Source organism: Vipera berus, assembly GCF_964194415.1.
Source record: "Vipera berus genome assembly, chromosome: 2".
NCBI classification, from domain to species: Eukaryota; Metazoa; Chordata; class Lepidosauria; order Squamata; family Viperidae; genus Vipera; species Vipera berus.
Window position 1 is genome coordinate 18355554 of NC_138203.1, and position 25630 is coordinate 18381183.

The window sequence follows — 25630 nt, forward strand, 5'->3', positions numbered from 1 at the left end:
AGTTCATTTACTGACCGTTTGAAGTTACAAGAGTATTGAAAAAAGTGACTTATTTCACACAGCCATTGCAGCATCCCCATAGTTACGTGATCAAAATTCAGGCAGCTTGGCAACTGACTCATTTATGAGGGTCGCAGTGTCCCAAGGTCATGTGATCACCTTTTGTGACCTTCTGACAAGTAAAGTCAAGGAGAATCCAGATTCACTTAATAACCATGTTACTAACTTAACAACTGCAGGGATTCACTTAACAACTGCAGCACGAAAGGTGAAATGGGGCAAAACCCACTTAACAACTGTCTCACTTAGCAACAGAAATTCTGGACTCAATTTTGATCGTAAGTCGAGGACTACCTGCATTTGGAATAGGGGTTTGAACGCATAATTATATGTTCTAAGCACCCTAAGTATAATTTGTTTGAAAGCCAAGTTACTAATTGTCTTTGATATGAGGCTACCTAATATGGGATCAGACCATTATGATTGTGCCTGGAATTACAGTCATAAGTGCACAAATACTTATTCAAAATGGTCTTTATTTAGTAAGTGTTCTGTACAAAATAAACAAATACTTGAAACACATAAAAACAAATTCAGAAGGTATCCATACTAAGAACAGGGGTCAGAATACCATTATTAGTAAATGAATAAGAGAGTGAAACTATGTTTTAAAAGCATGCCATCATCTTCCTAATATACTTTAAAAAGTTTATATTCTTCTTTGGTGCATTCTAAAGAAGGCTACAATTTTTTAAGAACATCTACAGATTGCAATTCCTACTAAGTCTAAAATATTCAATGTACCAATGTATGCTTAAAAACATTATTTAAAAGACTTAAGTCTCACAGTAATATATAGCCAACCGGCTTCAAAAAGACTATCCTTTGCTGCTCTGCTAATGGATAGTTTACCAGAATCTAATCAGCTTGTTCTTAAAATGCTTTCACACAGGAAGAAAATAAAGATCAGCCCTAAAACTGATATATTTATTTTTCAAAGACTGAGAAGAAGTGGAAATTAGCAGATCTACAGCAAATCATCAGTCAAAATGACAGAAATAAGCAGGATACACTTCACTGACCACAGAATATAGACACACAAACACACAAAGATGCACATTTTGAGATGGTTGCGCGTATCTGGTTGAAGCCAACCAATTCAATTTTACCTATGTTAAACACATTCAAAACATTAAATGCAGGATTCAATCAATTATTTAAACCAAGAGGAAAAATCTCACCGTTGTTTGTGTGGTATTTTAAGAGTTACTTGCTAACAATAGTCAAGATTCACTGCATTCATCTGGAAAGCTTTTGCTTTTTTTCATAAAGCTGTCTGAAAAAGTGCAGCTGGTCTCCATCCAAATGTTGTTTCCCTCTTTTTTTGATATATTTATAGTGTAAGTATATCCCCTTGTTACACTATGATTGCAGAGTGGAGGTGGATATGTACAGGTAATCCTCAGCTTACAACTATAATTGGGATCAGAATTTCTGTTGCTGAGCAAGGTGGTTGTTAAATGAATCGTGCTCAAATTTATTACTTGTTTTGCAATGGTTGTTAAATCATGTGGTTGTTAAGCAAATCCAGCTTCTGCTCATTGATTTTGCTTGTCAGAAGCTGGCTGGGAAGGTTGCAAATGGTGATTACGTGACCACAGGACACTGCAATTGTCATAAATATATACGGTTGCCTAGTGCCCAAATTTTGATCATGTAATTGTGAGGATGCTGCCACACTGGTAAGTGCAAGGACTGGTTATATGTCATTTTTTTCACTGCCGTTGTAACTTCCAACGGCCGCTAAAGGAATGGTTGTAAGTCAAAGACTACCTGAATTTATATTTTTGCATTTCAAAATACAGGAGCTTCCAAACACACATGACTTGTTGATACAATGATATCCCATCTGAATGTTTGTCCATGCAATATCCATTAGAGCACAAGATCATATGAAAATTGCTGGTTTAAAATGGAAAAAGAAAAGGCTATAATTATCACTCTATTAAATTACTAGGAATAGGCGTTTGGTAACTATTCAGTATCCATTAGCAAGAAGGCAAGAATGTGTGGTGGGAGGCAAAATGTCATAAAAGGGCATATATAAATTCAGGCCTAACCTCTTCTTACCACGTTTCATAATTCACAGCATAGTGGTGTCAAGACAAACCCTGGGATTTTACTATGTTCCCATGCTGATCCAAAGAGCAGGGAAACCAAATAGCAATATTTTACTTCATTTCCAGTGAGTAGACCTATTTGGTTTCAAAAAGAAGGAACCCAGCAAAAGTGGAAAAGCGTTGATGATCTCCATGCAGTGCCCCGTTGCCCATCCGCAACCACACTTCGTCTCCTTTGGCAAGTTTAAGCACTGCGCTATTGCTTGACGAGTCAGATTTTCCCTTGGATTCGTAGCTAAGAACAGAGGTACAAAAGATAAGCTGGTTTGTTCTTCACATTTTAAGCGTTGTTGCAATCCCTAGAGCTAGTCCTCGTTTAGTAACTGCCTTATTTAGAGACTGTTCGCTGTTACGACAATGTTAAAAAAAGGAAGTCTGCAACCATTAAATGAACCCATTGTCTACAATGGGCATTTTGTGCCAGAAACTGGAAATAAACATGTACTGGGAAAAAATATATATAAGTCATGGTCACATGACCATAGGATGCTGCAAACAGCTATAAATGCAAGCCGGTGAATGAGCATCCCAAATGTAATCACATGACTGGGGGAGGGAGGGAACTTGCAGTTGGAACTTCAAATCCAGCTCAAGGGCCATTTTCGGGTTCCATTGTAACTTCAGTCACTAAGCAATTGTCATAAATGAAGGACTACCTGTACCACTTTGCAGGCCTAGAGCAGCAGATTGGAAATTTCAACATAGGCAAAAGTAATTGAAGGTTCCAACTTCCATCTAAAGACAATGCAATCTACCTACTTATCTGCCAACTCCTATTTTAGAAAACTTGCAGTGTATATCAGGCAAGATAAATTCTACATTAAATCTATTATTGGTCATTTTTCCAATTTAGCAATCCTAATTCTTAGTCAGATGATCTGTGCTAAGGGATACCAGCTTTCCCTAGTGCAGGGGTGTCAAACTCGCCACATCACGTGATGTGTCACGACGTACCGCGACTTTTTCCCCATTGCCAGAGCTGGGGTGGGCGTGGTTTCAGCATGATGCATCCGGCCCACAGGCTGTCAATTTGACACCCCTGCCCTAGTGGTTTGTCCCCTTACCCGTAACCTATTTCTTTTTAAAATTGGAGGTTTTAGGGCAGCGATCCCCAACCTTTCCACCTTGGTGTCCCAGCCAGAGATTGGGGGGGGCGGGCGTTTGAATGGCAGGCGCACATGTGTGTGCATAGCTCCACTGGTGTGAGTAGTGGGTGCGCACACGCTACACTTACGCAAGTTGAAGTTCACATGTGAGCAGAGGGTGCTTGTGCTTGCGCATGATGCTTGTGCAAATGGAGCATCATGCACGAGCGCCCTCCGCTCACATAAGTGGAGCTTCGCATGCACTGTGGCCCAGTTTCAAACAGGCCACGGCCCGGTAATGGGCTGCAGCTTGGGGGTTGGGGACCCCTGTTTTAGGGACTGAAGCTGAAAACCTTGGAAAGCAGCTCATGTGCTCTACCCTGAGTTTCAGTTCCTCTTCCAAATTTATTTCACATATTTATAAGCCCCAAATGCACTGCACACACCTGTATAAACTGAATACTGTGTTGCCATTATGCATCAAGTACACAGAGACGTCTTCGACATCTTCATGCTTCATCATATTAAAGGTGAAGAAATAAACCCCTAGAAGGGAAGAGAGAAAATATGTAGTACAATTAATAATAATAAACCTTTATTGTCAAAGTACAACATGTGTACATTGAGATTAGCTGAGCCTCCCCCTGTGCTCTCTCCCCCCAACACACAGTGACAACAAACCCTCCATCCCACCACACCATGTGAACCAACTACACCACACACCGGCCTCCCAAGTCAATTCTGCATAAGATTATGTCCCATTTAAAAGCCTAACAGCCCACAGATAAAAGCTATTTTTCAGCCTGTTGGTACGGCTGGCTATATTCCTATATCTCGTACCCAGATGGTAGGAGAGTAAAGAGATACCGTCCAGGGTGTGAGTCATCCCTGAGAATCTTCCTCACTCTTCCAAGGCAACGAGCCCTGGCGATGTCATCCAGTGGTGTCAGGGAACAGCCCACAATGTCTTGTGCTGTGCTCACTACCCTCTGTAATACTTTCCTATCCGCGGCTGTCAGACCAGCATACCAAACCACAATACCATACGAGAGGATGCTCTCTATGGTAGACCGGTAAAAGAGGGTCATTAGCTGTTGTTCTACCCTGTTCTTCCGCAAGATCCTAAGAAAGTGAAGCCTCTGTTGGGCCTTTCTAGCCACCTGGGTTGTGTTAACTTTCCAGGTCAGATCTTCACAGAGGTAGACTCCCAGAAATTTAAAGGAGGAAACTCTCTCTACACAGTCCTCCCCGATGTAAAGTGGGGCAGGTTCCTCCTTTTTTCTCCGGAAGTCTAACACCATCTCTTTCGTCTTGCCGATACAAGATAAAAGTTCCTTCACAGCTACTTCAATAACCTCCTCATCATGTGACCCTGGGACAGTGCAACCGTCATAAATATGGGTCAGTTGCCAAGCATCTGAATTTTGATCACATGACCATGGGGATGCTGCAAGGGTCATAAGTGTGAAAAACGGTCATGTCACTTTTTCAGTGCCATTGTAATTTTGAACAGTCAGTAAATGAACTCTGTAAGTCGTGGACTACCTGTACATATATTCAGAACTAATACTTACCAAATACAATAAGAATCCCTCCACACTTAAGAGTACACACGTTTAGCCACAATTGTTAAGAATTCATTCATCTTCTTGTCCAAGATGAATATCCACACTTGCAAAATATTTTGTTTTATCTCTGAAACAATCCAGTATGAGGTAACCTGGTCCTGAAGCTTAGAATCTATTTTGGAACCTTAAAGGCTTTCATTATTTTTTTAATGCCAATTTTGCACATTTTAAGCTCCACAAATTTTCCATAAATTCAAGATGTGGGGAAAGAAGAGGTATAAAAAGATGGATATATTTTTGTGACTGTCAAATCTCATTTCCAGTCTAGTATTAACTTTACCAGTGAATGTGGGCATATAGAAAAAACAGTGGTTAATTAATGCACGCTGTTTGATGTATTACAGTGTAGTAAAAGCGATAGTAGCTTAACTAGGTTGCATTTAAAAAGTTTTAGGGAGAATATTATTATTTTCTGGGTTTCCAAAATCTAATTTTTGGACTGTTTACAGTTTCTATTTTGATATTGTCTTGAACCTAAGAAATGTTATTAGTTATTAGAAGGTAACAAAACAACTTTATATACTTACCAGTTGGGTTCTTGTATTGATCAGGTTTCTCTGCAGATATTTTGCCCAGCATCCCAATGAGACTTTGTCAATATGCAAAGAACCTGGTCAATAACCTACTCTGGAGAATCAGATTACTGAGTATATACAGCAAATTTGAGTTACTTCTATTCCCAAGAAATCCATAAAAAAGTTTGCAGAATGTACTCAAAAAATTATGAATGTGTGCCATCTCTATTATTCTACTGTATTACCATGGTATTGTCCTAATTCAATATTGTTTTACTGCTTTATTGTAAAGTGCTGGGAATCCATACAGAGTACAGCAGTATATAAGGGACAGAAATAAATAAGTTTGCAAAAATCATATATTGGCTTTTTTATTCCCTACTGTACCTCCCATTATTTCCTGTTGAAATTTTATAGGCAATTAACTCAAGGACATTTCTTAGTTGTAGGTTACATTCATGCAAATTGCCCACACAAGAGCAATAAAGGGGGAAAAAATAATTCTTTTTTTTTAAAAAAAGGGTCCAAACAGTTCTTGTTATTTTTTATAGAATCTGTCAGAATTCACCCTTTCTGAACAAGCAATCACAAAATGTTATATTTAGGTTCTGCAAAAATAATAATAATAAGCTATGGACATCATATTTCCATCTATTAAGAAGATATGTTTAGAAAAAAATCACAATGTTTACCTTTGTGTTCGACCCAAAGTAAAACACAACATCAGTTTGAAGCTTCAAGGGGGGAAAGTTCTGCTTGATTGAATAAAGAACGTTCAAGGCGAATGATTGTTTCTTTTGCACAAAATTCACACAGAATGCACTATCTGCTCTACTCACCGTTCACTGGAGCGCCAAATCGTCCAGTCATGACATCAAAGAAATTGCCAACGTTAGTTTCCACGCTACTGAAGATTATTCCGCTGTTCTGATTGCTAAAGTGGGTTGCCATTGAAGCCATAAATGCAACCTATGCAAATAAAGTTAGCATTTAAAGAACTGGAGAAAGGCAGATTGGAAGACATGGCTGAAAGCAATCAATTCTGTATCAACTTCTTTCTCACTTTAGTTGGTGAAGGAGAAGAGGGGAGAGAGAAAGAGAGATAAACTTTAATTTTCTAAATGTTTCACTAGGATCTGGGCCAGTACTTAGACAACCTGACTAACAACACTGCCATTGATTTATGTACGAACCGAGAACCACTCATACACAGACAGAAAAACATCTAGATAGATGCCTAAAAAACAAACAGCTCCATTTAAGATTACTGTACACGTTAACATAGCAGATCCCTTCATGCCATCTCAGCCACCAGGAGCATTATGTTTTAGGCTGGATTTGTCAGATCAGCTCCAGCATGGAGAGAATAATAATAATAATAATAATAATAATAATAATAATAATAATAATAATAATAATAATAATAATAATAATAATGATGATGATGATGATGATGATGATGATGATGATGATGATGATGATGATGATTTAATTTCTATACCGCCCTTCTCCCGAAGGACTCAGGGCGGTGTACAGGGCAATACAATAAAAATACAAAATACAAAAATTAAAAAATATTAAAGCCCAATTCAATACAATTAATACAATAACATTAAAATACCCCTAAACCCATCAGACCAGGCCGGCTTGTTCAAATAGATATGTTTTTAGGTCACGTCGGAAGGAGCGAAGGTCGGGAGCCATCCGGAGCTCCACCGGTAAAGAAGTCTTGACAGTTTTACTTTGGCTTTAACAAACAAACGAAAATGTAAACTGGGCACCAATAGTGATAGCAGGGGTGTCCAGAATGTACAGATAGATCTTGACTTATGACCATATTTGACCCTACAATTTCATCATAAGTCGTGATGGTCGTAAATCAGGTAAACCTTAATCTTGTGGCTTTTTCGCAGTGGTTAAGCAAACACCATGTTTGTTAAGCAAAGGAGACATGCCACCCTTTATGATGAGTGTTATGGAGTGCCGCTGGGCAGATGGGTGGTGTAGCATGGCATAAGGGTGGCCAGATGTGGGAAGGACTGTTGCAGTGCCATGCAAGAGCCTATGGGTACTACAGGGTGCAGGTGAGGGTGCTGTAAGCAGGTAGGTGCTCTGTTGCATGAGATCCCTGAATCTCATCATCTATCACGGGGTCCTCAGGAGAAAAAAAAACAGTGGAAGCAACTTACGGGAGCGATTTCTCATCTTCCCTGCCAGCTTTTGCTGGTGGGAAGCTGGAGGGAAGGTTGCAAATGGTGGTCACGTGACTGTGAGGCACTGCAACCATCTAAGTGCAAGTCAGTTGCCAAGTATCTGAATTCCAGTAACGTGATTCCAGGGTTGTAAAGGTGAGGCAGGAGAGATGTACTTTCAGACTTGCAACATTCCTTTAATATTGTAACCTCACCATTAATGTAGTGTTACAACTGCCCTTGTAAATTGAGGACTGCCTATATACTCTTAGTTGGCGCTTCTTGTCTGGACTGCCTCAGAGTATTGACACAGCCCACCCACAAATATTCTGGATCATAGTCAGGTAAACAAACAAACTCATCAATAAATTTATGCAACGGGCAGTCCCTTTTGGAAAAATCATGCTGTCATGAAAATTAAGGAGAAATTACCTGCAGCTCTGGTGGGATGCCAGGATAACCTTTTTCTCCTTTATGTCCTTGATGGCCTCGCTCACCTCTGGGTCCCAAGTCCCCCTTGTCTCCTTTGTCACCTTTCGATCCTTCTGTGCCAGGTAATCCATTATTTCCATTGTTCCCATGGTTTCCTTTGGGCAGTCAATCAATAGGTTGTTTGGTGAAATGCAAGCTTTAAAAGGGTCCATGCAAGTTTGTTTTCATTCTTTGGACTAAATTAGATTTCACTTTTCTCATTTTGGTATCCTCTAGATATATATTCTAGTACTAGAGCACCCATCTTCCCTAACCACCAATGCCTGGGGATGATGGAAATTATAGTTTATTTATTTATTATTTATTTATTATTTGGACTTATATGCCGCCCTATCTCCCGAAGGACTCAGGGTGGCTAACAACAATAACATACAATAAATACAGAAGTTAAGATAAAATTAAAATTAAAGGCCCCTGTACAATAAATTAAAATTAAAATTAAAATAAATTAAAAATTAGAGTTAAAAAATTAAAAACATAATTAAAATCCAACTTCAATGTATCTAGTACATACTAGTAAATACTGAGGCCCAGATAGCCTTTCTGAAATAGTAGGAAAAAGGGCAGGGATAGATAAGAAGAAAGTTGATAAGAACTGAATATTTAAACATGCTGGCTGGAGAATTCTGGGAGTCAAGGTTCACACAGTTTAACATCACTAATGTTGAAAAGCACTGGCCTAAAAAAATTAAGGGTATGTTGAGAAGAAAAACTGTATTGACGAACCAATAACAATGGCTTTCTTGGACAATAGGTGAATTTCCTTCATTTCTGTCCTAGGAATTTTTTTGTACATTTTCAGGACAAAATCTTATATAGATAGTCCTCAACTTACAACTGTTCATTTAGTGACCGTTTGAAGTTACAATGACCCTGAAAAACTGTTTTTCACACTTATGACCATTGCAGCATTCTCATTGTCCTGTGATCAAAATTCAGAGGTTTGGCAACTGACTCCCATTTATGATGGTTACAGTGTCCCGTGATCATGAGATCCCCTTTTGCGACCATCTGACAAGAAAAATCAATGGGGAAGCCAGATTCACTTAACAACCACATCGCTAATGTTTTTGCATTGACAACAGATGGAAATGTAGCCATTTTTTCCCTTTCGCTTTTAGAGTTAGATGATGCTGGGAGCGGGAGATGTGAATGAGAGACCAGCTAGACATAACAACGCTGAAACTTAGCATGAGAATCAAGGTTATTGAAGTCAGAGCCAATAAAGAATTGGCGGGCTGGAGAGCTGGAGAGAAAGCCTGTGCTTCAAGCTAAGTGGGGAATGTGATTTATGACTGTTAATTGGAGGAGGGAATTGTGCTTCGATACTATGTGCCCAGGGGAGGGGAATTCAGCTTTTGACTTTGATTATGTAAGTGCCGATATCCTGCTACTCGAATAAAGATCCTTTAAGGTAAACAATGCCTCAAAGTTCTTTTGAAGAGTTTCATCTGTTGGAACCATGACTGCACTGATTCACTTAGCAACTGTGACAAGAAAGGTCAACTGTTCTCTTTAGCAACAGAAATTTTGGGCTCAATTCTGGTCATACATCGAAGACTATGGTAACAGCTTACAATCAAGTGCTAACTAACTGATGATTTCCCAGGGCATCAACACAGAAGGTATAAAAGCATTCAAATCAGGTCAAAAATAGGCAGTTGACAGTTAAGGAACCCAGCCCTTTGGAGGGTTCTGGTGCCAGAAAAATACTGACAAGACATCATGGTAACACCAGCCTCATCCTCATTGACCAGGCAGGTGCCAGCTGCGGGATAGAAGAGAAAGAAATGAAAATTGTTCTCCAGAGGTAGATGCATTCTGAGACTTGATCCAGAGCAAGGGTTACAATCCATGCTCCTTTCCCCATTCTTTGGGATTGTTACAAAATCTCTGAGCATGGAATTGCTAAACCTCTACAGCACCAGTCAGAAGCATGAGCTACTGTCTCCTCATTACCCAATTACAACATAGTCTACAAAAAAAAATGCTCACACTTATGCACACGGTATAGATAGTCCTCAACTTACAAGCCCAACTGGGATCAAAATTTCATTGCTAAGCAAGGCAATAGTTAAGTGAATTGTGCCCAATGTCCTTTTTTGCCACAATTGTTAAATGAATCACTGCAGTTTTAAGTGAATCACATGGTTATTAAGTGAATTCAGCTTCCCCCTATTGACTTTGCCTATTTTTAAGCCAGCTGAGAAGAGGTAGGAGAGGAGCAGGCAGAGCCTTGGGGCAGAGTCAAGCAAGTAATCAGCCTAGAATCATTAGGTTCCCACAAACAGTCTAAGTCCAGCCCCTCTTGAATTCTGCTGGCTCTTATCTAGCACCAATTTAGTGCTGACCATTAGTGGACTGATTCTTGTGTATAGGCATGAGCAAAAAAATCATCATAACTGGAATTCAATTGTGCTCCCCAATTTTCACACCTGAAAGTCACAAATGGCAATCAGGCAAATCTGGGATACTCCAACTATTAAAACTGCTTGCTGATTATCTAGTGCCCAAATTTTAATAATGTGACTATGGGAATGAGGAGCAATCATAAGTAACTTTTTTCAGTGCTGTTGTAACTTGCATATGTGTAATGTTGTAAGTATGTTGCAACATATTTAAAGTTGAACCATAGTGATAGAATTAAGTTTTCTTCGTTTGCCTCTCATTAAAGTACCTAACTAATTACTTGATGAATTATATCAGTATCTTCTGAACATTTTCATATTTTTTTAACTTCATACGTTACATCATTTTATTACATTACATTTTTTCTCTCATGCCTTCTGTTGTTTATAGATACGTGATATGAAACAAAAAATTCATAGTTTATGGGCATTGCTGTTGATATCAATGAAATCTAACATTGCATTTTGGTTAAGGCTTGCAGTTTAGCTATATAATCATCTTCACTCTGGTTACATATCAAAATAACCATGTTATTTGAACCTGTTGCACTCTAAAGCTGCTTATAAAAACATTTTATTTAGCTCAGTAATAAAAGAATTATTAAAAGTGCTACCATGAACTAAAAAAAAATCTGCATGGCAAGAATGAAAACTGCTGCTGCTATCACTAATCAATTTTTTTTAAAAAAGAGTAGGAGAAAAAAACTGGCACAATCCAAAGACTTCTTTGCAACTCTGAATGCGCACCTGGTTCTTACACAAACAGGATATTGCAAAACTACCTATATTAGCATTAAAATATTGCTTAGGAGAACATTCTGATCCCTTTCCCACCATGTTATTGGTGTTAAATTACAACATGGATCCCTAAACCTTTAGGTGGAGGGTAGGCCCTTTGAAGTTCTGAGAACAAACTGCGGGCACTCTTGCAAAATGATGAGGAGTTTACAAAATGATGGGGAATTTGCAAAATGATGGGGAGTTCGCTCTTTACTGACATGGACAATTTAAGCAATTACAAAGCAGTATTTTACCAGCATGGTTGTTGCCACCACTTTATCTCCCACATCCTTTCGGGTGCTGGTGGGCAAAATGAAAGAGTCAACCATTATTTGGCATTTTGCACTGAAGCACATCAGTTTCACAATGTTTTAAAATTTAATTTTTAAAAGGCCAAATGTTGATGGGACCAGGAAGCTCAGCTGGTGGCAAGGTACATAGTGGGAGACTGCCTAGCTAGCAGATTACAAACCGAGGTGAAGGTCTATCATTTACTATATGTCTTTGGGCAGAATCTGAGCAGCCATCTATGGGGAAAATGAATGGTCTAAATCAGTGTTTCAGTGCTTCTCAACTTCAGCAACTTTAAGATGTGTGGACTTCAATACCCAGAATTCTCCAGCCAGCATGCTGGCAGGGGAATTCTGGGAGTTGAAGTCTACACATCTTTAAGTTGCTGAGGTTGAGAAGCACTGGCCTAAATGACTACTTCTGAGTCTAGAATTCTGCTATTATGCATTTGATTTAAGAGACTGAAGGTATAAGCCAAGAGAATACAGTAGGAAAGGAGCAAGATAAGGAATGCCACTACAGTATGCCAGATGTTCCAGGTGGTGCACCATTTAGAGCACAGGTGTCAAACTCGCCACATCACGTGATGTGTCGTGACATACCGTGACTCTTTTTGCATTGCCGGCGATGGGGTGGGCGTGGCTTCAGTATGATGAAACCGGCCTGCGGGCCAACAGTTTGATACCCCTGGTTTAGAGTAATAGCCCAAGAACAATGAGACTTGATGCAGCAAGAAGCTCAATACATCTTTCCTGCTATGCAAACTGCCACAGAAACCAAGCAACCCCTTCAAGCGTTCATCATTGTACAATTGTTTTCTAATTATTTACCTGGGATTCCAGCTGGTCCTGGAAGTCCAGGTGGGCCTTGATAACCTCGAAATCCAAAATCCCCCCGGCAACCACATTCTGGTGGGCTCTGAGGTCCACTCTGTGTTGTCTGTAAACACATCGTTCAAAAACAATTATCACAATTATAGCATATATCAATATAGGTAGTCCTCAACTTACAACTACAGTTGGGACCCGAATTTTCATTGCTAAGCCAGGTGGTTGTTAAGAGACTCATGCTTGATTTTACAACCTTTTTTTGCCGTGGACATTAAGCAAATCACTGCAGTTGTTAAGTGAAGCATGTGATCATTAAGTGAATCCTACTTCCCCATTGACTTTGCTTGTCAGAAGTCAACTGGGAAGGTTGTAAATGGGGATCACATGATCCCGGGACTTAGCAATCATCATAAATCCCTGCTGGTTGCCAAATTTTGATCATGTGTCATTTTTTTTCAACATGTTTGTGACTCTGGTTACTAAGCCAAATGGTTGTAAGTCAAGGACTACCTGTAACAGATTATCTGCAGCAACAAACCCCATTCCTTCTTTGCTGCATAAAGAGACCATTCCATCTCCGCAGAGCCTCATTCTTCTGTAATTTTGTTATCTGGTGATAAATAAAAGCCTTTGTTTCAGGGCCATCAATAGCAAATCAGGGTGTCTCTTAATCACTTATAGGGAGAAATGCCTGTGCCTTGCACCTGAAAAACGAGGCATGGCAAAGATTGGAGCAAACAAATAACATATCAGATCTGTGGTCCCATTTTAATAAAGCACTCAATAATAGACAGCTCCAGCCAAGAGCAGAATGCTTCAGAGAACAATAGGCACATGCAATTGGCTGTAACTCATTCCTTCTTAGGAAGAAATTCCAGGGGACAGTTGACTAAATTTCCAAGCAAAATCCATTCTCCAACCATCAACAATATAGCACTACCATGGTTGGGCTGCAAAAATATAGACAATCTCTAAATGGCAGGAAAGAGAGTACATGTCCTTCGGGAGAAGGGCGGTATAAAAATTTAATAAATAAATATAAATATGTGGTCATCTGTCTTTTTGCAGCCCAGATATGGTAGCCCTAGTTAAAGAACAGACCTGGCATGATTGCTTTCACGGTTAGGCCACCTCACCGAGTATCTACAGGGTATGGTCCACAAAGTCAAGATAGTGTCCCCAATGTACATCTAAAGTTGGAGTTTGCCACTGCTTGACTACAGTACTAATAACTGAGCTTAAAGCACTACAGTAGGAACTGAACATTGAGCACCACAAATGCAATGACATTCCAATTGGAAACCCATTTTTTGCCAAGAAAAGCATTAGTTTAAACATGGATACAATTCAAAATCAGTACAAAAAAAGTACTTTGCTTGTCTCTTTATTCATATCTAAATTAATGTATATGCATTGATTACACTCATTGACCCATTTCTAATACCTGCTATCTGAACATTCTTCTATAAAATAGTTTTGTTCATCTAAAGAACAGCCTGAACCACTTACTTCTATTTGAAGTAAATTCCATACAGTAAAGCTGTTTTTAATTAAGTGATTTTAAAAATATAATAATAACATCAATAAGCACATTAATTCTGGTGTCTAATATCAATTGAGCTGAGAAAGGAGTACAGGCAGTATATTTAAGCACTTAAATTATAAAGCATATTCTCTACTTTCAATTATAAAACATATCCTCTAAAAATAAGTCTTCTCCTTTGCCACTCTTATGAACAATATCCTCTACATAAATTCTACTTTCAATTAAGAATTGTCTCCAGTAAATGTGCAAACTACAATCTTACACAAATTTACATAGAAGATGCATTGAAAAATACTGAGAGTTTTTCCTTATGCCACTGTGAAGCATGCAGTCCTTCTTTCATTTCTGACAGCCTGTTTGATGCATCCCGTGCGTCTTGAACAAAATTTGCTCCAATACAAGGTATTTTTCTCATAACATTTCTAATCTATCAGTATGGCATAATCTGTAGAAATTTAACCAAGTCCCATAATTTTTACTATGGTCTGAAATGCTTAACATTGACTGGATTGTCCCATTAAGATGTAAATCCATACATTGGGACTTACATCTAAATAAACATGCGTAACATTGAATAATTGGTAGATTAAAGAGAGCTGATGTCCTAAAGGAGGGGAGGGAAACATTTGTATGGAAAATTAAGTTCAGAGAAAAGAAAAGTCCTATCCTGAAAGAGGTCTGTGCATAGCATGGTCACCCTATCATTAGGAACCCATTGCTCTTGAGAAAGATAGTGCTAATATTGGCATATAACAAAAAGCTCACATACTTTCTGAACAGCATCTTAGAATATTAATTCAGAGTACCTGGACTCTGTCTGAGGTAGTCTGTGCTACATCATCTACTTCTGGTTTCAAGGCATTTTGGTCAGTAGAAGCACTATTACCATCAACTGCCTCAACCGTCCACTTATACAGTTGGTTCCGCTGTCTCAAGTTTTCCCTGCTGCTGGAACCTTTATGACCAGTCTGGTGGTGGCTCTCCAAAACTTTGGCCACTGGATTATTATCTCTTCTGCTCACCTCCATGTTTTCTTCTTCGCCCAGGCAAAAATGAAGAAACAGAAGCAAAAGCAGGAGACTCCAGTTGAGGATGTCCTTTAGCACTATATGACTCAACATTGCTAGCTCCTTAGAGTGAGGGCCTTCTGCTAAAAACAAAAAAAAAAACAAAAAAACCCCTCTGCTGTTGGTGTGATGGAGTCTTGGAGAATGTTGTTTCTACTGAGTCTGCCAGCAAGACTTGGTGACCATCACTTTATATGCTGCGTGTAATAAATTACCCTGTGAAAATGTCAGAGAGGCAGGAATCTTCATCCCAAATCAGTCATGCTTTCTGAAACAACCTAGTCATTATTCACCACATCCCCCAGTACCAGAAAAATTGATTTGCATGCTGGAAATGTCCACCACATTTAATAGACAGCTGTGGTTCCTGTTGGGGAGCACTGACAAATGTTAATCCTTCTTTTTAAATGGGGGGGGGGGCTTTTTTGTTTCTTTTAGCATGATAAAATGAAGCCCATACAGCAACTGTTTTAGGCTTCTTGATTAGATATAGAGAGGTTAGCCACTCAGACTATTTAAAAAAAATCTGGAGTTTAGAAACCATGCTGCATTTATTTGCTAGCTACAAGCAAACCAAGTGTGTTTGATTTGCCACTTGAGAAACAAAGGAATGGGTGAGGGAGAGAATTTTATTTATTAACCGGATTTCTTACTGTATTTAAATGACCAGAAAATATTGAGAAAACTATCTAAAAACAGTTAGATTTAGGCATTTACTAAGCCCCAGTTCTCAGTATAAACTTAATTTTCCCAACCAACCATCTTGGTTCCACGTATGTTCTTCTAATTTCTAATGTTTTCCTAAAGACAATTGCCAAACCAAATTCAATTTACCTGCCAAGTAAAAATAAATCACCATCAACTTAAGAAGCGTGGTTGAATCTTTTAAATAATATTGCCCTATAAAATTATCCTGGTCTTCTGATTTGTAACTTTTATCCACAAATAAACATCTATGACACTAAAAATACAAGAGAGAATGTTCTACATATTTCCACTTTAAGAAATTTACCATAACAGAGCAATTTCACTGAACATCTACAGTCTTCTATTCTACCAATCACCTACACCCTTCTATTTTAGGACATCATCTGTCTTGAAGCTCAGCAACCAAGAAAATCACTACCTTCTGTTCCAAATCTATCAAGTGCCCACATTTATATTTATATCCGTACATGCATGCATAAAATAGAGCAAAAGAGAGACATGCAGCCACAGATCTTTTAAGAATAGACTTCTCCAAGCGGGTGCCCTCCAATTCTATCAGATGATGAGTCCCAGATGAACGTCCCAGTCAGCACATCTAGTGGGTTGTGTGAGATGTTGCTCTGAGGGTCAGAAGGGAGAAGATCTCCAGACACAAAGGATTAGCAGATGGGAGAAGTTACTCCAGACATATTGGAGAAATTGGTTCTTAGCCTGCCATATAAACAGCTTGGGGAAAAGATTTAAAAGCCTCAGAGAGATCCTGCCTTAATGACATCTGTGATAAAGGAGGGCTGGAAGACTTTTATCTCATTTTCAAGATTTTTGAAAACCCTCTGAACATAACTCATTAAAGAAATCCCATATGATCTTGCTTCCTTGATCATGCCCTTCTGTTAAGGAATTCAACAGCTTGCTTAACAGAAAGTATTTTGAAATTCTGTTCTGAACGTGGCACCCTGTTGATAGTCATTCTCAGAATAAATCTTCTATCTGTGAATAAAAGGACATAAATATTATTTATAGTTTGAACTAGAAGATTCAATATGAGAAAAGTGAAGGAAGACACACTTGTTTTCCCTTACTAATGCTAGAACTAAGGGATCATGTTATGAAACTGAACAGCAGGAAAAAAAATAGGGTATATGACAGGATATGTTTTTCATTCAGGGATATAGTTCAATTACAGAATTTTACTACCACAGGAATGTGCTGATGGCTACTAATTTGACCCCGATCTCTTAAAAACAGCAGACACAAAGAAGGAACTGAGATGGGTTTTTTGGCTGGTTGGTGGATCAAAGTGTTAAACCCACCCAACCAGTGAAGTATATAGTTCAATCTATTCTGTGATCACAGATAAGTGAATTAATCCAATACACCATGTGCTGGACCAGTATACATTCAGCTGCTCCATTTTATATCTAGTTTAGGAATTGAGGACTGTGTTAGTGTATTCAGCATTTACAGGGTTAAACGTTATTTCCTCAAGAGGTGCCATATGGGAATTGTAGTCTAGCTGTATAGTGAATACCATGCTTTCTAGTTAAGTGGGTGGTGCTTTTATAGTTTATAGCAGGACCTCCTGCCTTTGTCTTGGTACTATCTCTCTGGATGAATCCTGGCGTGGCTGGGAATATCAAGCTCCTTCTTCAACATGTGACTTTGCACAGGATGGAAAATTCATCATTTTTTTACCTAATGAGATGGGTTCAAATTACAATCTTGCATTCCAGATGGACCATTGCTGTAACCGTGAGTTATTGACATTGGACACATGAGAAATAAAGTAGTTTGTTTAATCCCATTTCATTTGAGTTTATTCTGGCTGTTTCAAGAGGGATCAGCATTCACATCTCTATTTGAAACAGAAAACACCATATTACATCAGAATTTCAATGAATTATGAGATGTGGAAATTGTTGTGTAGTAGATTCTTGGGAAGCAGGAGGCAAGACAAGAGGGTTCAAACAGGAACATTGCTTTATTGTAGTAACAGGAACAGAACTGAGAAGAGGCTTCTACGCGGCTACTTATATCGTTGGCCACTAGGCGGCGGCCAATAGGTTTAAAGGAACTTATTCTTGCCCCAGAGCCAACCAATGATTGTCCTGGAGACTGCATGTCTGGGCAGCCAGCAACTGTTACAGAGACACCGTAATTAAGCAATCTCAAGCAGCATTCAAAGACAAGTGAAAACAGTCCAAGTAAAAGGCCCAATACATTACAGAAATGTAGACAGTTTCATAGAGGAGGAATATCAACTCCCAAGCATAGCAGATACATATATATATCCAGAATCAACAAACCTGTTACTTCCAGTTCCTAAAATTACATAAAAGGGAAACAGAATAATAGCCAGCTTCCAGCCGTTCAAGCATATGGCTTGCCGTTTCTGAAAATATAGGTAGTCCTTGACTTACAGCCGTTCAAAGATACAACAGCACTAAAAGAAGTTACTTACAACTAGTCCTCAAACTTATGAGGACTGCCTAGAAGAGTGTAGTACCAAGATCAGCTATGATACAGGTAGTCCTCAACTTACAACAGTTCATTTAGTGACTGTTCAAAGTTACAACAGCACTAGAAAAAGTGACTTATGACCATTTTTCACACTTACAACTACTGCAGCATCCCCGTGGTCACATAAATATGGCAACTAATTTATCTTTATGACGGTTGCAATGTCCCAGGTTCACATGATCACGTTTTGCAACTTTCTGACAAGCAAAGTCTATGGGGAAGCCAGATTCACTTAACAACCTTATTGCTAACTTAACAACTGCAGTGAATCACTTAACAACCGTGGCATGAAAGGTCGTAAAATGGGACAAAACTCATTTAACAACTGTCTGTCTTACCAATAGAAATCTTGGGCTCAGTCGTGGTCTTAAGTCGAGATCTATTTAAACCTTGCAAGATCCTATCTTTAGTGCCATCTAATGGACATATGGATCTTTGCTGACTCAGGAATTCTGGGTGTTGAAGTACATGAGTCATAAAAGAGCCGAGGTTGCCTACCCCTGCACTAGATCTACCTGTATGGAACTATTGCTATCCGGTTTTTATATTTTTGTTTTCTTATTAGGAGCAACATTTTCCTAGTAGACAAATGGGTTAAAACTGGGATTTGGAAGATACAATTCAAAAAAAAAATCTGCTTGGCACATTACAGTTTGATTCAGCAAATCCTAGGACAGTCCTGATGTTTTCAGCTGGTGGTAGAGATTTTGTACAGTTTCCTGTGACATTAAGTTAAAAATGTTTCCAGATGTGTAATGCCCATTCACAGCAGACATACATTGGAAGGGACAAGGGGAAAAAATCAAAGAAGGTGTGGTTTCATGGTTTTATTGCTTGAGCAAAAATTGAAATAAACACAGTTTTATAACCTAACTTTGATCTTGTTTGCCTTCTAATTATATCTGTCAATTGCAAATCCCCCTGGGTTCTTTCTTTGACTAACATCATCACAATTATTTAACCATTTTGGTTCTGTAATATTTGAATAAGAACTAACAACCAAGTTTTAAAAACTACTGGAACCAAGTCTTCTTTCCCATGGCACAGGAAATGGAACAGAAGATGACTAAATGAAGTGTTTTATTTGCATATTTATTTCATTATTTGGCTTCAGATCCATTTGCTGGTCGTTTTGTTGAATAAACAGGTGTTTTGATTTAGAGAGGAACATTATACGATCTTTAGCAGCTATTCTGAGTCTGCAAAATCAGTTTCTAGCTAGTATCAAAAATTGCCAAGGACTTACTGCCTAATCAGGCCTAAAGTAATGCTTGTGCTTAGTATTCCCTTAATAAAACTGTTGTGACTCAATATTACTGAGCCATGGTGGCACAATGGTTAGAATAAAATACTTCAGGCTGCCCACTGCCAGGAGTTCAATCCTGATCAACTCAGCCTTCCATGCTTCCGAGGTCGGTAAAATGAGAAGCAAGATTGCTGTGGGCAATATGCTGACTCTGATTGTACTTAGAGAGTACTGTAAAGGACTGTGGAGCAGTAAAGTCTAAATGCTATTGCTATTACAATCTGCTGAGTTAAGTTGCCCATTTTAAATTCTCACAATATCTTATCTTCACTCTATCCTTTTCAGCTAATTACTTCTACAAGTTCATGTATATCTATAACTCCTCAGAACCTGGAATGGCTCTCTGACCTGCCAGACAGAGCCAATTTGGTCTAATGGGTAAGACGTAAGGCTAGAACCAGGAGAGGTGACTTCTAGTTCTGCCTTAAGCATGAAAGCCAGCTGGGTGGCTTTGGGCCAATCACTCTAACCTGAGGCTCGGGTCAAAGTTCAACATCTCCCCTTTGGCACTACACTGGTTCTCCACTGGATTTACACAAATGGATTGTCCTCCATCACTTCAGGTCAGATTTCTTGATCTTGGAAAATTCAAGATGTGTGGACTTCAACTCCCAGAATTTCCCAGCCAGCAGAGGTGAAGTCCACACAGGTTGAGAAAACCGCTGCTCTAAACCACTCCAAAGGACTGACTTTTAATGTATATTGAAGGCATGTGACCGAAAGAGAGAGGAAGGAAGCAGACAAATCTGTACAGCCATTGTAATTCTGAAATATTTAATGGTATTAATAGTTAGTCATTCCCAAAATAAAGCTACGATGTTTGCTTCCCTCCTTATCTTCCATTTCTGCTTATAAGAAGAATAGAATAGAATAGAATAGAATAGAATAGAATAGAATAGAATAGAATAGAATAGAATAGAATAGAATAGAATAGAATAGAATAGAATAGAATAGAATAGAATAGAATAGAATAGAATAGAATAGAATAGAATAGAATAGACTGGACCATTGAGGTCTTCTATTCCAGCCCCCTGCTCAAGCAGGAGAATCGATACCATTTCAGACAAGTGACTGTCTAGTCTCTTCTTAAAAATCTCCAGTGATGGAGCACCCAGGATTTCTGAAGGCAAGCTGTTCCACTGGTTAATTGTCCTCACTGTTAGGAACTTTCTCTCTAATTCCAGGTTGCTTCTCGCTTTGATCAGTTTCCAACCATTGTTTCTTGTCCTGCCCTCTGGTGCTTTGGTGAATAATTTGGTGAATAACCCCCCTCTTCTTTGTGGCAGCCCCTCAAATACTGGAATACTGCTATCAAGTCTCCCCTATTCTTTTCTTTAGACTAGCCAAACCCAAGTCCTGCAGCCGTTCTGCATATGTTTTAGTCTCCAGGCCTTTCATCATCTTAGTTGCTCTTCTCTTTGTAGTATGGTGACCAAAACTGGTTGCTGTATTCAAGGTGTGGTCTTACTAGGATTTTATAAAGCAGTATGAATACATCACGTGATCTTGATTCTATGCCTGTTTATACAACCCAGGATTGTATTAGCTTTTTTGGTGGCAGCTGCACATTGCTGGTTTATATATGTTATTAAAGTTAATTTGTAAGATTATGGGCAGATAGATAATTTCAATTTTTTAAATAGCTTAGTGTTATTGATTTGTGTCATTTTTCCCCCAGGAACAAATAAACAAATAGTTTATAAAGCCAGATCCTAGTATAAGGATAGTTCCATCTTTTCCCCCCCTCGCCCCCCCTGAAATGAGGCTTAGCAGCCACACACTTGGAATAACTGAGTCAATACAGCTCAGCCAATAATGGTTGTTATTGAACATCTGCCTGTTAGTAAGTGAGCTGTACTCAATTTCAGACCATTTGTGAAATGTTTATAAAAGGTAAAGGTAAAGGTTCCCCTGCACATGCGTGCTAGTCGTTTCTGACTCTAGGAGCCGGTGCTCATCTCCATTTCAAAGCTGAAGAGCCAGTGCTTGTCCGAGGACGTCTCCGTGATCATGTGGCCAGCATGACTAGATGCCAAAGGCGCAAGGAACGCTGTTACCTTCCCACCGTAGTGGTCCCTATTTTTCTACTTGCATTTTTACGTGCTTTCAAACTGCTAGGTTGGCAGAAGCTGGGACGAGTAACAGGCGCTCACTCTGTTACGCGGCACTCGGGATTCGACCTGCCAAACCTTCTGATCAAGAAGCTCAGCGTCCCAACCCACTGAGCCACCACGTCCCTGAAATGTTTATACCATGACTATTAAGAGAATGGATAGGTGTCCTATCTGGTCATCATATAAACACATACCAGAAAATAAATTTACTTCTCTACTTTGCAATATGCCAGCCTTCCCCAGCTGGGCACCCCACTGCCCAGACATGTTAGCTCTGCAATTTGTTCTTAAGTATTCTAAATTAGCTTGGTCTGAGTGGGAAGCCAGGAGTTGCATTTTCAGTTATATGGAGGGGGTGGGTGGGGTCTGGTTTGGGAAAAGCTGCCTCATACTCTCAAACTGAAGTACGTGAGATGTTTAGCTTTCAAGATCCAGCTTGAAAATATTATAGCAGCCCCTAACAAATCAGCTCTCTTGCAAAAAAAAAAAAAGCTGAATAAAATGTTGGCAGAAAGGAGCTCATGATTTTCCTAGGGCTGCCAACTTTTTCCCATGGATTCATTGTGTCTTTAACACAATGGCCTTTTTGTATCTTACTTCAATTGAGTAAGGAGAAACAAGAATGCAGCCAGAAAACATGTCAGAATTTGTCAAAGGGGATAAAGGTGTCTTCTCAAATGCAGGAGTTGAGAAACTGTTTGGCCTGCAGCATCACAACCATGCAACAATTCATGGAATTAGACATCCCTTTTTTTATGAACACCACTTGACCCTCATCTGAATAAGGCAGCATCTGGGAAATGTCCCGGTAGTGTCAGCTTTCTTGGTTGCCATCTGCTTCCAGAATGATTTAGTTGCATTTTGCTGAGAAAATGAATTGATTTAAAACAGAATTCCTTTCAAAAGAGCAGAAGGCTGAAAAAAATGTTTGGTTGTGTGTATTCCTTTTCTCTTACGTATCTCCACAACAGATCAGTGGTGTCTGCAGCCCTCCTTAGCTGATGCATCCAACTGGAAGGACTCAGCCCCATCAACCATTCCCAGTGTTGAGGAATGATGGGTAATCGGCATCTCGGGCTAACCAAACTATTCCACCTTTAATGATGGGGGGTGAGGTGTTACCCCCCCGTTGATAGGGCTCGCAACTTGGGTGTCCTCCTGGACTCACAGCTCAATTTTGAAGATCATATAGGAGCCGTGACCAGGGGAGCTTTTGCCCAGGTTCGCCTGGTGCGCCAGTTGCGACCCTACCTGGACCGAGATGCCCTACGCACAGTCACTCATGCGCTCGTGACCTCCCGTTTAGACTACTGCAACGCTCTCTACATGGGGTTGCCCTTGAGGACCACTCGGAGGCTTCAACTGGTGCAGAATGCGGCCGCACGAGTTGTGATGGGGGTTTCCCGATACTCCCATGTAACACCTCTACTCCTTGAGCTGCATTGGCTTCCGGTTGCCCTCCGGGTGAGATTCAAGGTGCTGGTAATGACCTATAAAGCCCTAAATGGCTTGGGTCCGGGATATTTGAGGGAACACCTGCTGCCAGCATCAAGTTCCCTTCGTCCAGTGCGCTCGCAGAGGGAGGGTCTTCTCAGGGTGCTGCCGGTAAAAGATTGCCGGCGGATAACACCCAGGGAGAGGGCCTTTTCTGTGGGTGCGCCTGCCCTCTGGAACCAGCTGCCGGTGGAGCTCAGGACTACCCCTGACCTACGTTCATTCCACCGAGACCTGAAGACTTGGCTCTTTGAGCTCTCTGGCCCAGGCTGAGAATTTTAACTGGGGTTTTATTTTCAGGGATAATTTAATCTTTTATTTGTCTTTTAACTTTGTATTTTGTATTGGTATGATTTTAAAATGCCCTGTAAACCGCCCTGAGTCCTTCGGGAAAGGGCGGTATATAAATCTAATAAAATCTAAATCTAAAATCTAAATCTAGTAGCCCCTGAAAAAATGCCCATTGCCTATCTGGGCTCTGGGGCAGGGATACCCAACTTTTGTCAGTCTGAGAGTTATCCAGATGTGTGTCTCAAAGGTGATTTTTCCAAAGGCAACTTGACTTTCTTTGTTTTTCCTTGAAGATGTTTCACTTCTCATGGTTTTCTGACATTGCCAGACCTATCTAGGATCTTCATGCCTGCCAGCCATTACCTCACTCCCACTCCAATTCCTCTGTTAACTAAGATCCACTTCTAACATCAGCCCAGGAATGCCTCAGTAAAACTTTTCTGAAATGGTATAGGTTCTCCTGCTTGAGCAGGGGGCTGGACTAGAAGACCTCCAAGGTCCCTTCCAGCTCTGTTCCATTCTATTCTTTTCCGTTCAACAAATCCAAAAACATTATCAACTCTGTACTGAATCTTCAAGAGATACAAACAATAGGGGGGAAAACACTAGAAACAAAAGTGACTGGATCCCCTCTTTAGCCAATATAGTTGGATGGAATTACTATTAGTGTGTGAAGGCATGATAGTGGTTCATAACTTATTTGCTCTTTATGGCAGCCCCTTTTCTGTCCACAAAGTAACCTCCAAATTAAAATAGAAAACTGTAGTATGGTTGAGCCATTGACTTTGTGCATGGGAAACAGACAGAAAAGCTCTCAAATAGCAATCAAGTGACTTTGGGATGCTACAAGTAAGTGTGAACTGGTTGCCGTATTCCTGATTTGTGATCACATGATCTTGGGAATTATGGTGACAGCTGGAACTTTGAGAACTGGTTGTTACCACTTGTTCAGCACCATCACATCTTCAAATGGTTGCTAACCAAATGGTCACACAGTGAGGACTACTGTATACAATATCCAGGAGGACTAAGCCAAGTTTGAAAATAATTCAAAAGTAATGCTTTAACAATAGTAATATCAGCAGGGCTTTTTTTTTCTCATAGAACGCTCAGAATGGCTTCCCGGCACCTTTTTTTTGCAAAAAAAAAACAAAAAACAAAACAGCTCCCTTATTGGCTTTCCTAAGCCTATTGCAGGGCTAGGCAATCTTGGCCCTTTTTTATGACTCGTGGACTTCAACTCCCAGAAATCCTGAGCCAGCCATGCTGAGGGGAAAGGGAGAGGTTTCCAAGCTGAACCATGCTGGCTCAGGAATTCTGGGAGTTGAAGTCCTTGAGTCATAAAAGAGCCTGCACTACAGGAGGACATTAAAATTATTTACAGGATTACTTCTTTAGGAACTAAACTTTTAGAATCTAAAACAGCTAATTCAAAAAGCCAACAGGAAAGAACCTCACATTTTTCATCTGCTTCTGTCTTTTGGAAGGTAAAATTAGATAACAAAATAATCTATTTCTTATGTTAACATCTCTGCAATGAAATAAAAGGTAACAGGAAAGAAATGAGAAACATTTTTCTCAAAGTAATATGTCTAATTTAGCTGATTCTAGAAAAAGAATAGTAGCTTTTGTACACTCTTGAAAACTATTTTGAATCTAAACAATTCTTAAGAATGAAATATTCTTAATTTGGACTTTACTTTTACTGTTTGGACTGTTGTGTTTTGAAAAATAGATTATTTAGAATCTAGTTATGTTGCACTTTAGTCTTTAAATAATTAACCTAGTATATACATAACAATATAAGATGTTTTCCCTGGTGATCTTAACATCAATAACAACATTTATTAAAAAGGTTAAAATAATTTCTGGTGGTATTATCTGTATATTAAAATTTTGGACAAGCAGTGATCATGTATCCTAGCAAAAGATGTTACATATGTGCATAAGCATAGTCAGTAGTCAGTAGCATATGCCTTTTTAAAAATATCAAACATGTAAAGAAACAAAAATAAGTCCAAAATATCTGTATTACATCCAGAAATTGCAACTTTGCAACCAATATTTCTTATCCATAACTATGGCACCCTAAGGATACCTGCATACACGCAAATGCTTCTCTGGGATCAGTAACACAGCAGGGATTGCTTTTTCCTTCCAGTAACATATACCTACAACCAGTT

General features: G+C 39.4%; 1 protein-coding gene across 1 annotated transcript; it reads right to left on the bottom strand.

The window, feature by feature from the left end:
• Positions 1 to 1168: 1168 nt before the first annotated feature.
• On the bottom strand, positions 1169 to 15320 carry C1QTNF3 (C1q and TNF related 3). The gene is made up of 6 exons (XM_081317024.1): positions 14754 to 15320; positions 12402 to 12510; positions 8033 to 8187; positions 6248 to 6377; positions 3712 to 3811; positions 1169 to 2415 (listed from the first exon to the last, which is right to left on the bottom strand). Exons 1-6 carry the CDS (start codon positions 15066 to 15068, stop codon positions 2256 to 2258), a joined length of 969 nt encoding a protein of 322 aa, XP_081173150.1. The 5' UTR covers positions 15069 to 15320; the 3' UTR covers positions 1169 to 2255.
• Between the last annotated feature and the right edge of the window lie 10310 nt (positions 15321 to 25630).

Excerpts from the sequence above, each read along its gene's own strand:
- C1QTNF3 (XM_081317024.1), bottom strand. The coding sequence starts at position 15,068 with ATGTTGAGTCATATAGTGCTAAAGGACATCCTCAACTGGAGTCTCCTG. Across the intron at positions 3,812-6,247 it reads ATTTGGCGCTCCAGTGAACG|GGGTTTATTTCTTCACCTTT; the intron begins GTGAGTAGAGCA and ends CTTCCCTTCTAG. Across the intron at positions 2,416-3,711 it reads ACAGTATTCAGTTTATACAG|CTACGAATCCAAGGGAAAAT; the intron begins GTGTGTGCAGTG and ends CTCTGTTCTTAG.